Source organism: Molothrus ater, chromosome 3 (genome assembly GCF_012460135.2).
Source record: "Molothrus ater isolate BHLD 08-10-18 breed brown headed cowbird chromosome 3, BPBGC_Mater_1.1, whole genome shotgun sequence".
Classification (NCBI taxonomy): domain Eukaryota; kingdom Metazoa; phylum Chordata; class Aves; order Passeriformes; family Icteridae; genus Molothrus; species Molothrus ater.
In genome coordinates this window covers 15,723,184-15,737,132 of record NC_050480.2, presented here as the reverse complement: position 1 = coordinate 15,737,132, position 13,949 = coordinate 15,723,184, and the positions used below count along the sequence as shown (strand labels likewise).

At 41.4% G+C, this 13,949-nt stretch overlaps 1 protein-coding gene across 2 annotated transcripts in view; it reads left to right on the top strand.

Moving 5' to 3' along the window:
- The first annotated feature begins 1,740 nt into the window (after positions 1–1,740).
- AFTPH (aftiphilin) overlaps positions 1,741–13,949 on the top strand; it is a 42,480-nt gene continuing 30,271 nt past the window's right edge. The window contains exons 1-2 of one of the 2 annotated variants that reach the window (XM_036379732.2): positions 1,741–1,895; positions 10,741–12,520. In XM_036379732.2, coding sequence (XP_036235625.1) covers positions 10,772–12,520 — 1,749 coding nt within the window. In that variant the 5' untranslated portion in view covers positions 1,741–1,895; positions 10,741–10,771. The remainder of the gene's footprint in view (positions 1,896–10,740; positions 12,521–13,949) is intronic. The other variant, XM_036379731.2, reaches the window with a different exon arrangement.

The window sequence follows — 13,949 nt, the reverse complement described above, 5'->3', positions numbered from 1 at the left end:
ATGTATAAATAGTAAAAAGTTTTTATAGTCGGTGTGCTTGATTTGTGGAATACCACAGAGGATCCAAGCTTGTGCAACTCCAAGATAAATAACCAAAGTCTCTCTTGAGTGTGTAATTAATGGCTTGTTGCACTGGGTAAAAAATCTGATTCTTTTGGACAACACTGGGACTTATGTTGCTGTCTGCAGAGTTTACAGGCAGCACGTTTATTTCATGTATCATTGAAATAAATTGGTAAGGCAGATGTAAAAGAGAAGGTAATTATTCTTTTACCTTGTCCAATTGTATTATTCACAACAGGAACATTAACAGTCATAGCCAATGACCACCAATTAAACACAGCTGGAATGGAAAATGAATCTTCACGAAGTAGCACCATACAGTAAGGGATGCTTCGGGCCCCTGGAACTTCATGGCTACTGCCAGGTATTGGGGGGGGGCGGCGGGGAAGATCTCGTTTCTCTGTTGCTTTACAGCAAAGTATTTCACTGGTTTTTACACGATCTTCTCTATACCCTTACGATTTGGAAATCACATTGTTGTACACAGGGTGAAGGTCGCTGAACGCTAAATTATCCTATTTCCTGTTCCCTCAGGCTTCTCCTTCTGTCCTGCCGGGTCAGCACTAGCTTCGCTCTGCGCTTCTGACACTAAGCTGTAAAAAGAGAGCAGCCACCAGGAGGCGAAGTAATAGAGCCTCATTAATAGTCACACAGACTCATTAATAGTCATCCATTATTATCTTCAGCTATTTTAACAGGATTCAGAACGTCACAGAAACGTTGCATTAACGATATAATTCCCCCCTGCTTCACTGAAACCTTCTATTGCTGATTAAATTACCAGATTAATTATAATTACCCTTAAATGCATTTGAGGTATTTTTATTCCACTAACCTATCTGAAACATGAAATGTTCTATGTTTTAAGCCTTTCTCATCCAAACTACTGCGTGTTTAAACATGGTGTGTATGTATCTAGAGCCTCTGGGGGAGCACAGGCTCTGGGGTGACCTTATTGCTCCTACAGATGGGGTCGGCCTCTCCTCCAGGCCACCAGTGACAGGACAAGAGGCCATAGTTGTAAGCAAGAGAAGGTTTAGGTTGGACACTGGGAGGAATTTCTTCACAGAAAAGGTGATTAAGCCTCGGAATGGGCTGCCCGGGAGGCGGTGGAGTCACGGTCCCTGGAGGTGGCTCTCGGTGCCGTGTCCGGCTGACACCGCGGTGCCGGGTCACAGGCTGGGCCCGGTGACCTTAGAGGTCTTTCCCAACTGAATTCATTCCGTGATTCCGTAACAAAGCTCTAATATTACGCTTCGCTCGCTATTTTATTAACGCAATTCGGGCCGCGATGTGACCGCTGTACGGAGCTCAGTTAACCACAGCCCCAGGATAAACGGCAGGCTTTGCACGCTACTTAAATGCTACTCTTTTAAACGTTATTCTTTACAATGCTAACACACGCTCGCTGAGGCTTGGAACCAGCTGACGTTTAGGGTCCCTTCCAGCCCCAAGCGGCTCTAGGGCCCTGAGTGCCGCCGGCACAGCACAGCAGGACGCCCAAGAACGCTGCACCCGCTCCCTCAGCGCTTTCTCCGCAGCGCTGCTTGCGGCGGGGCGCGGGCCGGGCCGGACGTGACGCGGGCGGGGGCGGCGGCGCGGTGCGTGCCGGGAGCGCGGTGGGCGGTGGCGGGCGGGAGGCGGCGGCCGGAGGGGGCCGGGCCGCAGCGACGCGGTTCCTGTCGCCCACAGGGGCTCCCCTCCATGGCGGTTGCCGCGGGAGGCCGCAGATAACCGGCCGCGGCCCCTCTCCCCTTCCTCCCTCCTTCCCTCCCCCTCCCCGCCCGCCGCCATGCCCGCCCGGGCCCCGCCGCCCCCCGCGCAGCCCGCAGGTAAGAGACGGCGGGGGGCGGCTCGTTCCCGCAGGGCCCGGCCGCGGAAGGGCGCCGGGGACCCCTGGGCGCTGCCCCCGGAGCGCGGCGGTGGCGGCCGGGGCCTGTCGGGGCAGTGCCGTCCTTGCCGTGGGCCCGCGGGGGAGGGCGGCGGGGCCCGGGCGGGGCAGGGCAGGGCAGGGGGAGCCCCGCGGCTCCCCGGGCTCGTCCCGCCGCAGCCGGAGCGGGGGGCTCGGCTTTGTCCTGCGGCGGGGCCCGCGGTTTCCTGGGGTTCAGCGGCGCCGCAGCTGGGAGAGGGCGCAAGGATGTGGTGCAAGAAGTTCAGCTGTCCTGTGTGTTTGGCTTTTCCTGACAAGCTTTCTCTTTCGAGGGGCGTAGAGCGTGTCTGTTGCTAAATGCATCTGGACATGACAGACTGAACAAAGTTACGATAATTTAAGTGTGGTATTTTTCTTTTTGTAGAAGAGGTAATTTCATTCTGAAATGAGGCGAAATTGCTCAAATGCTGTTAGGTCCTGACACTTCAGTTTGTTATGAGAAGTATCTACTTGATGAACCAAAATAGAATTTTTTCTTTAGAGAAGACAGTGCCTTAAAAACAATGGTTAAACCTTGGGATTCTTTCAAAGTGTCAGTAAATTGGCCTCTTAATAGTGACAGCCCTTCCTTCCATTTTCAGCACAGAAATGGAAACCGGCAGTTTAATGCTCCTTAAGCAAACATCTGTTCATAAATGACTGGAGTGAGTAGAGAAACATTGCTGACAGGAGCTGTGCTGGGTTAGTTTTACAAGTTTTGTTTCCATGCATGGTTTAGAGCCCAACATGCTTCATTAGAACTCATTTTTCAGCTGTTGAGCCCATGGTAAAGTGAGTTTGATGGATGCTGCTTTTTAGCTGGATTGGTCCTTGGAGGTTGAACAAAATTAAAAGTATTTCCTCCTTGTTTTATTCTCTGGACATATGAACTAGACTTGGAAAGGCAATTAGCCTACTTTAAAAATAAAAATGGTCTGTTGTATTGTCAGCACAGGCAGAGAGGGTTGCTCATGCAATGCACAGGTAGCAGTTTCTCCTCCTGAAGTTGGAGCTGTACCTGGAGGAATGTGACATTAATTGTGGGAGCCTGGTGAAGAGTTGGAGTACCTGTGGCTACTGAGGGATTGTTTTGTTTATTTTAAACAGTCATGTCAGTAAGATTAAATAGCATGAATGTGAGAATGAGACTTAAAAATATGTAGAAAAACTAATGGAGCTCTGGTGTTTTCATTCTGCACTGATAGTTGCATAAAGTACACATTGTATGACCTTTTAAGGTCATGTGAAAGTATGACCTCTTGGTTTTATTTCCTTAATTTGTTTATAAGTAAGCAGTTGAAGGATCTCAGCCTCGTTTGTTTTTTTTTTAATGTACTTTGGTTTTGCTCAGATTGTGTTTTTGTTTAGCAAAGGATTTAATAGACTATGAAATCTGGAGTTCACACAGTGAATCATACTTGTGTTACATATTGCTGGTGATGAGGGCTCTATGTGATCTCTACATTTCTGCTTAAAAACTCCACCAGTAGCTTACTAAGCTAACACAAGCCTTTTAACACCTTAATTGCCCAAAGTAATATTCTGAAACTTTCAGTACTTTGAAAAGACTTGTCTTTCACAGTGGAAATAATAGAGCACCTTAGATGGACCTCAGTCAACTCTGCCTTTTCCTCTTGAAATATTCATTGAGCTGTCCTTGCAGAGCTGTGCTGGTATCAGTTGGAAATCCAGTGGTAAAGAAACTGATGCTCGATGGAGTTGTTTTCACTACACTCAGCAGCATAATTTTCTTGCAGATACCATTATCTATCTCGACAGAATGTTCATTCCTCTCTGTGCTATTGTGCTGTTTGACAACTTAAACTGCTTCTTTGTGAACATTTCAGTGCAATGACATGCTCACCCTTTCATGGGGATTCAAAATACTTACAATTTTTCTGGATAGTCAGAGAAGTGCCTTAGATCCTACTCATTCCTAGGTGTTAGAAATTTTGTCTGTTAGATTTTCTCCTTTGTGCAAAAAACCACACTGAGTAAACTGCTGCTATTGCACACACACAGAGAAAAAAGCCTTGAAATGCCTTGTTTGAAAACTGACATTTTCATTTTCTGTAGACTTTCTTTCATGCTAATGTTTTTGGCAATTAAAATTTTCAATTGCAAGGAATATTTCTGTATTGGTGCCACTTGCAAGCTGATCTAAGAAATCTGCTGTAAAGCAAGTAATTTGAGTTTTTCAAATCAGAGTCCCGTGTTGGGAGAACCACAGGGAAGAGCAAATCCTCTCTTCACATCAGTATGTTTGGAAGTAGGGTGAAGGAAACGTGACACCTCAAGTTCATATGTCTGTTGATAAGCAATGGAAAATAGATTTTATTCTTTGGAGTATTAGGTGTCCCTCCTGTATTGTGTTTTTAATATGAGGTAATGTCTGTAGGTGGGATAAATGGTGAATAAGTAAGCCTGCTCACTGGAAAACAAGCAATGAGTACATTTGCAGTAATGGGAAGCAGACCCATGGCTGTTTTCCTTGTGCAGCTGTATTTCCTCTGCCAGGCTGTGGGAGAAGCTGTCACAGCAGAGTGCAGCCCTGGGCAGTTCTGATCCACTCTGTGCTGCAGCCTGTGTGAAGTTTGAAGGGTTTATATGTGATGGAGATCATACTGCTCTGTGAGGGAGTCTCTGAGAACACTTGACCCTAGGTAATCTAGTTCTAATACTTTCTAATCTAGCATCTTTTTATCCTAATTTAGAACACATTCCCAGCTAGTATGTTTGAGGGTAACAGCCAGAAATAGATTTCTCGCTGAGTTGAGCACCGTTTTTAAAGGAATTTAAGAAATCATAAGAATGAAAACATCTGAGTTATGTGTTACTTGTAACATCCATCTTTACACATTGTGTGGCTGTGTGCTGTATGTTGGACACAAATGCTGCATTCCACAGAGCCAGACTGTAACCTGATTGACTGTCCCAGCCACTTGTGTTTGCCCATATGAATTTAAGATGTGCTTGTTCTTACAACATTTTCCCCACTTTCTGCTTACAGATTTATGTACAGGCAGTATCTTCATCTGCAGCTGTTAAAGCATATCAGTAGACTTTGAGTTGAAACATTTTTTTGCTTTTAGTAACTTTGAGGACAACCTGGTCTTTTAGGTTTGGGGAGTAATGCTGTTCTTGGTTTAAGAAGGAGTTTAATGAAACAACAGAACATTTAGATTCATATTTTCCAACAGCTCCTCTGATTCTACAGCTAAGCCAAAATGAAACAGGGAGAAGTGAAGCAGCACAACTACTGAAAATACATGTTTGCTTCTTTATATAGTTTAACAGCATTTAAAATGAAAGTGCTTATATCCAAGATCTGTTTAAATTTCTCATGTGTGCCACCTAACTTGGTCTTCCTGCATTGTCAATGATGAGAGGAAGAGCAGCACTGTCAAAGAGGTTTGAATATGGAATAGGCTGGATTGTCTAGGGGTGCCTGGTGTTTAATGCCAGCCTGGGGAGCACAGGAGAACAGGAAGAATGAGCTGCCTGAGATTAGTGCCAGATTCTTGGTGAAGCTGTCCTGAGTTCTATTACTTTAATGTTCATTATACATACAACACTTCGTAATAGAAAGTGTCCAGCAAATTTAGTGTTTGAAACCACAGTAATGCACGGTGGAATTGATTAATTCCAAATGTTTGGTAGCGAGAAATAAGGCTTAGATATGTTTGCCTTACTGGAACTGGAGAATATTGTTTTCCTCAACTCATACATGTCCAAGAAAAGGTGCTTTGAAACTCCTGCTTTGGGTAATGGGCCTTCTGGCTGTAACAGCATTAAGTTCAAAATTGAAAACATTGATTTCTTGGAGGCTTTATGAAGTAAACATTTTCTTGCTGTATTTTGTTTGCTGGTAACTATTTCCAAAAATAAAAGTAAGCTTATTAAACCAATTTAAGAACATATTGACTTCAGCCTGGACAGACTCTCTCTAGAGTGGATTTGGGTTGCAGAAATGCTGTTCTAACAGACAGGCTCTCCTCATCTACAACTACCATTCTAGAAATAGGTTCTCAGGTGCAGAAAGACTGGGAATCTCATTTCCATTGTGCATAAGCCAAAGAAAAGGCAAAGAGATAATGGAAGAGGATAGCTTTTCCTACTGGAAGCCAACACTGTGCTGTAATAAGAAGTCTAAATCTGGTCCTTACTATGATATTTTTGGCATTTGCTAGAGGAATTCCCTTGCAGTAAGAGTTAAATGTTCTTGGAAGGATCAGATGCTAGCAGCTAATGACTTGAATCCATCTCCTTGCCATTGCAAGGCTTTTACTGTAAGGTGTTTCAGTGACATTGTAATTTCTGTCATGGAGATCTTGATTGTGCCATTTCTGATTATTGTGTTTCCTGTATGCTTTAAGGAGGTGGTTTGCTTAACTCAGCTTTTCTTCAGAATAGTCCACAGCTGAGAGGTTATTCATTGCTTTGCTTCCTCTCAAGTTAAAGGAAACATTCTGCTTTACTAGGGGTTTCTTTTGAATTTCCATGCCTCAAGTGTTTCTTTAGAGATACTCTTTGAGACCTCCTGATTTTTTAGGTGTTATGTAAGAGCCAAACATGCTGTTTCAAGTCTTGCCATAGAAGATACACAGAGAAGGAACTATTTATACCTGCTTTTGTGTAGTGTAATTGCATTGTTCTCTATGCTGCCTAGTCTTTGTTAAGCTGTTGCTATTACTCTACAAAACGGTAGTGAACAAGGGTGTGATCTGTGTGTGAGGAAAGCACATATTGTTCCCTATTTACTGCAAACAAATAAGCAGATAGCCTGGTTTTGTTGTAAATGTTTTGAAAAGCTAGTTAGTGATCAGAAAAGGAGGATTTGCATTTTCTCTTTCTAGTTCCTTGCCTATCAAAATTTTTCTAGCATTACTGATTTGTTTTCTCTTCTTTTAATGTTTCAAATTAACTTGAATTGCATTCTTAAATGCATGTGACTTGAGAAAAAAGGTTTGAACCTTGAATCTTAATTAATCAGCTTTTTTTTTCTTTAGAGTACAATGTCAATATGTTTTGTGAGTGTATTGGTGAATTGCATATATAGTATGACTTACCCAGTGGTCTCCTGTTTGTGGTACTGAAATTTTTTGAGAAATCCCTTGATGTTGAATTTTAGAATTTGAATATAAAGAAGCACGTGGAACCAAGAACTAGCATTTCCAGTTAATAAGAACCCAACAAGCCAACAGGTAAAAGAAAGAAATACAGAAAATGGCATCTGAGACAGAATACAATTCTTTATTTTTCCTAGAAAACCTTGCTACAACCACATGCCATGAGCAATTGATAGAAATCTGTCTTCAGTCTAATCTTAAACTGTTGAGATCTGCAGAAGTTACTGGCATTTGTCAGCATAAATCTGTGTTTGTGACTAAAGCAATCCACTAAACATGAACACTTTAACTGTGTCAGATTCCTCACCTCGGGGTGTAAGGTCTGATGCCAGAAACCTGGGTTGTTACTTATTACAAATCACAGAAGTTAGGCAAGTTATGCTCTGTTACACAAGTAAAGGCTGTTATAATTTCCTTCAAATCGCAATCCTTATTATATAATGTACTGAAAAATTGGTGGTTACTTTTCAGTAGTATATGTTTAAAGAATCTATAAGTGAACAGAGTTAACTTTATACTAGACTTTTAAATTTGGTCACCAATTGGCTCAAAAACAAGATGATGAATAATCCATATTATTGGTCATAGAACTTGTTCAAATTCTACTTTGGGTTAAATCACATTGTAAACATCACTCAAATACCAGGTTTACAAAATAATCTAGCAGAATGTCTTGATGAAGAATATGTCTGAGCTGGGTAAAAAGACTTCAAAAGATGAAGCCATAGTTCCAGCTGTATTTGAAATGCCAGACAAAGCAGGGATTAACTAAGTGAAATAAGGAACAAAGTAGTTGTTCTGTCAGACCTGTGGGTTTTCACCAAAGGTTTCAATGGACAATAACTAATTTGATTTCTAGTTGGCAGATAGAACACTTTTGGAAGTCACGAAAGAGGACCATAATGAAGTTCTTTCTGAAGAAAACTACATTAAGACTATAAAATACCCATGCTGTTTTATATTGTGAGGAGAATTGGGATTATGCCCAGTTTAAAAATTTATCACTGATTAGTCAGGAGGAGGGGGAATACTATTATGACTTTTTTCCTTTTCTTACAGTTTGAGTTCTGTCAACAACAATTAAATTGTTTGAGTTGTAACCTTACACTCATAAGCAGATTCATACGTTTTGGAGCTCTCAGTGTTTGGCTTTTAAAATGCAGCAGTAGCATAACTGGAAATACCTGACATTTAAAAAATAATTATACAGAAACCCATACAGTTGGTTATGCAGTGGGTTCTTGTGGATTAAACACATAGTAGACTATCAAACCTGTGATCAAATTTTTAAATGTACAGTTAATGTTCCTTGCAGATCCTGTTTTGGCAACTGTTATTGAAATGTAGCTGGAGCATTGTGCTGCTGGACTGCTGCTTTGTAAATGGTCCCTGTGATGTTTTAAAAGTTCTTTGAAATGTAAAATTGAAGGAAGTTTCTTCTGCTCTGTCAGAAGTTGCAGGAGAGAAAATTTTTAAATGGTCAGATGTCATCCTACATGTTCAATTGGGTTTTGGCTGTTTGCTTCAGCTCCCATGCAGTTATCTTTGTCCTGTGCTTATCCTGATTATTCTTGTTCTTTGTCTCCCCTTTTTAATGTCAACTGGAAAGAAAAGGAGTCTTGTGGGTAAATTCCCTGTGATTGTGATGCTTGCTCCTCTCACATTATTCAGTTTGTTTTCTGAAACTGCATATTTGGGTTATTTTAGATCATCCTTGCCTCCAAGGATGTTCTCAACTCTATTGGGATTTATTTTTGGCTGAGGTTAAAATAGTCATACAGTAAATGGTCAACCAAAAAATGGGTAGAGTTGTTATGATGGATAGTATATGAATTTTTCTTGGCATGTCTTGCCAAAATGAGATCCGCTAATGTAAAATGGTGTAGTTAGTAACACAGACCTGAATGTGATATTTCAAATTACTCTGGTGAAAACCAACCTCTAAATCTGAAAAGACTTAAAACACATGGTTTTTGATGAACCATATGGACAAATTTTTCTTTTAATGGGAAAGTTCAGAAGTTTAGAGTGAGTGAAGCTCTCCTCTCAAATACCTTGTTAAGCAGCTGGTGCTGAGTAAGCCTATGTGGGAGCTTGTTGACAACTTAGGCTTTATTCTAAACAAAATCCCTTTGCAGTTCTCTTCAGTTTGCATGTTATGTTACAAATTACTTCATGCTTTCATCTGATAAGCATGATGTATTTTTGTAACTGCAAACTACCCTTTCAAAAAGAAATTTTATGTTAGTCACCTTAAGGATCCCAGTTTTCTGGCAAATATCAAGTGCTTCGTATGTTGTGCTTGAGAAGAACTGCAGAGCTCCATTTGTTGCTTTTTTACCCTTTGTATGCTGCTCTTAAGGTGCTTTTACAAAGTTGTTTGCTAGAGGCACTAGATATAAGGGTCGTGTTTTATCTGTGTTGCATAACTAGTGTTGTAAAGTTTGCACTTATTCTGGTGGTTAGAAGTTCAAATATTTGCCAACATGTATAGGTTGTTTCCACTCTTTTTCTATAGGCGAGGCTGAGTGTTATTACGGTTCATTCATGTCAAGTGTCATTTGAAATGGAGAGAGATTGGTGTGAGCTCTTCTTTGAAGGGTTTTAAGGTATGGACTAATTCAGTGATGTGTACAACTGTGAATTTATACATACTAGTAGTTATTATTTCATTAATTGCACACAGCATTGAAAAAGTCAAGATCATTCTTTAGGAAAGAAAATTTTCCATCTATACCTGGCTTGTTCCTGCAATGGTTTGCAATGTTAAGACAGAGAAAGTCCTTCATCTGTTTCTATCTAGGCCATGGGAATACTTTCTTCTTTTTTCTTTTCCCCCTGTGGTTTAGTGATTTGTGGTTAAATATTTTATGAATAATCATGCTCAGCTCTCTTTTTGAGAATAAGTTTTGATGAAGTGTGTTTGGCTCTAGGCTTTACTGGTGGCATGATGATGGCATTTCTCAGCTGGTTCCTAAGACAGAAGCAGGCTGGTGGCAGCAGCAGTGGAGGCAGTGTGTTGGCTTGTGGGTAGGAAATCCAGAGAACAGGGCAACCAAACTGAAACCCATGGACTGGTAGAGAGCAGGGCAGCAGATCATAGCTAGTGGTTCTAACAGCAGCTCCTTCCTCCACTCCTTCACAATTTCAGAGCTTCTGGAAGCACTTTTTGAAGTCTTTGACAGTGATGGAGGTCCCTTACGTGTATGGCTCTTGTGGCATTGCCCATGGAGTGGCTTAATGCCTGTCACACACCTGAGCACACAAGGAGTGGCAGAACATGGACCAGGGTCACTGACACTTCTGTGAACTGCTGGTGATGGGAGGTAGAGAATTGATGGCTTAAAACTGAATTTAGTTGTGCCACTGTGTGTTGCACAACAGCGCAAGGTGATAATTTCAGCACTGTCTGCTGACAATTCGATCATGTAATAGTTTAGAAGAGACTTGAACTGTCCCAATAGATTCTTTGTGATCTGTAAAACACATGGGTTTGGGGAGTGTTTCTTTCTGATATCTAATACAGACATTGACCTATATACACACTTTAAAAATGAGGCATGAAACTGTAAAAATGAAATATGTAAGAAGATGAAAGCTAGCCAAGTTCTAACGTAGCTCTGTTTTTCCCTCATACAGAAATATATTAATGTTGAAGCAGAACTGAACAATGGAACCAGACATTATTCGAATGTACTCCTCATCCCCTCCACCACTTGACAATGGAGCTGATGATGATGATGAAGATGAGTTTGGAGGATTTTCTGGTGTGAGCACTGCTGATGTAGCTTTTGCTGATTTTGATACAGCGGACTACAGTCATCCAAAGGAAGAGTTTATACCCACAAATCATTTCATCCCACTCCATGATTATTCTGACAATGTAGCTAGCATTGCAACTTTCACATCTGTTAAAAATGGTAAAGATAAAGACTGCATTGCAGAGCTTCCTACTCATACTAAGGAGCTTTCTGATATGTCAGCTACTAGTACTATCAAAGAAAAATCTAAGTTTAGAACTTCAGGTACCGCTTTAGAAGATGTAAACAGAAGGGGGGAACAAAGAGACAACACTGGAAAATCAGAGGGTTTTTCTTCTCGTGTGGTTAGAACTGGTGTAACAGTTGAGAGGCAGGATAAGCAAATAGATGCTTGTAATGGTGAGAAACTTCCGTGTCTAGAGATTCTAACAAATGGATTTGCAGCATCAGACCCTGTAAATCCTCAGGGAACAGAAGATCTAGACAGTATTGGTGACTCAAAGGGACTGAAAACTGTTAGCACCCATAGTACTGAGCAAAATTTGAACTCAATGCCTAGCTCAGGTGCAGATGTTGCAGATTTTGCTACCTTCTCAAACAAAACCCCAATCCATTTAGAGGGAACAGAGCCTACAATATGCAGTGTTCTTAATGAAAGAGACTCAGTGAGCATTCAGGAGAACAACAGAATAAACAGAGTAACTCATAGTGAAGAAGAGCTTTGCATTTCAGAAATTAGTTGTGAACAGGATCCCTCAGCACTGGAATTTGCAATTTCTAGTACGTCTCAAACAACTGGAAGTTCAATATGCACTACAGAGAATGGAGAGCACAGTGGGAGGAGAAGACAACATCACATAGAGAATGGCAAAGATTTTAGTAGGTCTGAGGATTCTTCAAAAGCAGCAGACATCAAGGCTGATAAGATCCAAAGCCTCAGCTGTGATCCTGCAGGAGACAAACTGGGTGGTGATGAAGATCTCAAGAATGGTGGAAGTAGCACTGAAGTTTTAGTTTGCAGTGACAAACATGATGATGTGTTTGGTGACTTTGGTTCAGTCAGCAGTGTGTCTCCCACCTTCAGGAATGCTGAAGACTCAATAAACGCTCTTGATTCAGAAAGAACTTCTGAGCAGCCCGCACACATTAGCGAACCTAACGAGGAATTTGGTGAATTCAGGGACACGAGTACTGTTTGTCAGCAGCCAGCAAGTTTGGACCAAGCTGAACTAAATCAGGCTGCTGACACTTTAGAATGTGATACTACCAGTAAAACTTCTGGGGTAGACTTCCAGCATACTACTGAGGTAGAAAATGGTGACAATACTGAATTTGGAGACTTTGATTCAGTGCCAAAACCTCAAGATGAGAGTGTTGCTTTCCAGGACTCGGATGACTTTGCGGACTTCAGTTCAGCAGGCTGTAACCAGGCTACAGACTGGAATGCTTTTGAAGATGAACAAAAAGACAGCTGTTCTTGGGCTGCCTTTGGAGATGAGCAGGCTGGTGAATCTCATCACAGAAAAGAGACGTGGCAGTCACATAGGACAGATGTGTCTGCCAGGAGCGATGGTCCAGTGTTACACAAGACTGACAGTGTTGCTCTAGCATCTTTCCAAGGGACTACCAGTAAGCAAGAGCTATCACCTTCAGTTCAGGTAAGAGTTTGCTTTGTTTTCCTCAGTCTTGTTCTGCTCTTATGCATACAGTACTTCCTGGTTCCTGCTTCTGCGTACAACAAATATTTGATTAGTCCTTGTTTGCCTTTCAGGAGAGATTTAATGTGCTCTGTGAGACGGGCTGGTATGAAACATTATGCTGTGTTTGGATCGTGCAGATCTTTGCAGCACTGTTACTTCCCACAGACAAATGAGCAGGGTGTGCTGGAACTTAGAGGAATGTGTTTTGATGATTACATGTGATCATTTACATAAATTGATCAAAGGAATAAGCCAACATGAACATTTCAGAGCCTGTGATAGTTTTTCCTTTTGCTTCATTGTTTACTGCCTTTTGGGGATGCACTTGTTGCCTTTTTGTAAAATAGTGGTGTGACCGGAAGCTGGGATTACTGGTTCCCAAAATTTTCCATCACCATTCTCTATCAATGTTTTCAAAACCTGATTAAAAATGATTATTTGATTTGTAAATAGCTGCACTAATTCACTTAGCGCAGACAGCATGATAAAACACAAGCTGTGGAATTCTGTCTTGGGTATTCAAACTCCTGGGAAGTTAACTCTTTAAAAGTTCTTTAAAAATAAGTCTCTGTTAGGTATTAATTGTGGGAAGCTGCACATTATAGCAACATCACAGAGGACTGGTGATTTGTTAAAGCTGCTGCTATTTATAATTAGAAGCTTCCAGGAGAGGGAAGTAAATAAGTTTATTTCTTACTACCTCTCCTATGTTTTCTGCTTTCATTGCTAAATATTCATTCATTTGTAATTAGTTACTTCCTAAGCCTTTTTAACAGTCATTTTGAGATCTGTGGCTATTCATACAAAGACTTTTTTTGTTAAGCATTTAATAATACTTTTACAGAATTCAGAACAAGAATTTCAGTTTAGAATTTTCTTCAAAGCTTCTTTTTATTCATGTCATTCCTTCCATGTGAGTAGTTTAGAGTATGCCCTGCCTTTTTGAAGAGTGCAGCAGAACCAGTAGTAAAGGATGTTAGTGGTAATATGTGTCTGCAAGGTTTGGATCTTCTCTGGCAATAAAAGGAAATGAGGTAAGTCCTTTCTTTCAGGACCTTGCTCGGTGACAGCCCTGCCTCTTCCCATTTCCTACCAGTGACAGGTGAAATGGCTTTTCAGAAGGTTGTGCCAGCTGGAGCTCTGCCAGCATCAGCAAATGGAATGGAGCTTTTGGGACTTAGCACTGATTTCTTGTCACGTTAAAAGCTGTGAGCCTCAGGTCCTTGCTCTTCCTGCTTGCTGTTCCGTGCAATGACTAGCACTCCAAATCTCAAAGAGATTTCACAAGCAAAAAAAAAAAGGCTCCTGAGTAAACCTGCAGGCAGATTTTTGTGTCTGTGTAAGACCTTGCTTATCACCTGAATGTGTTGGTCGGTTTCTTAAGTTG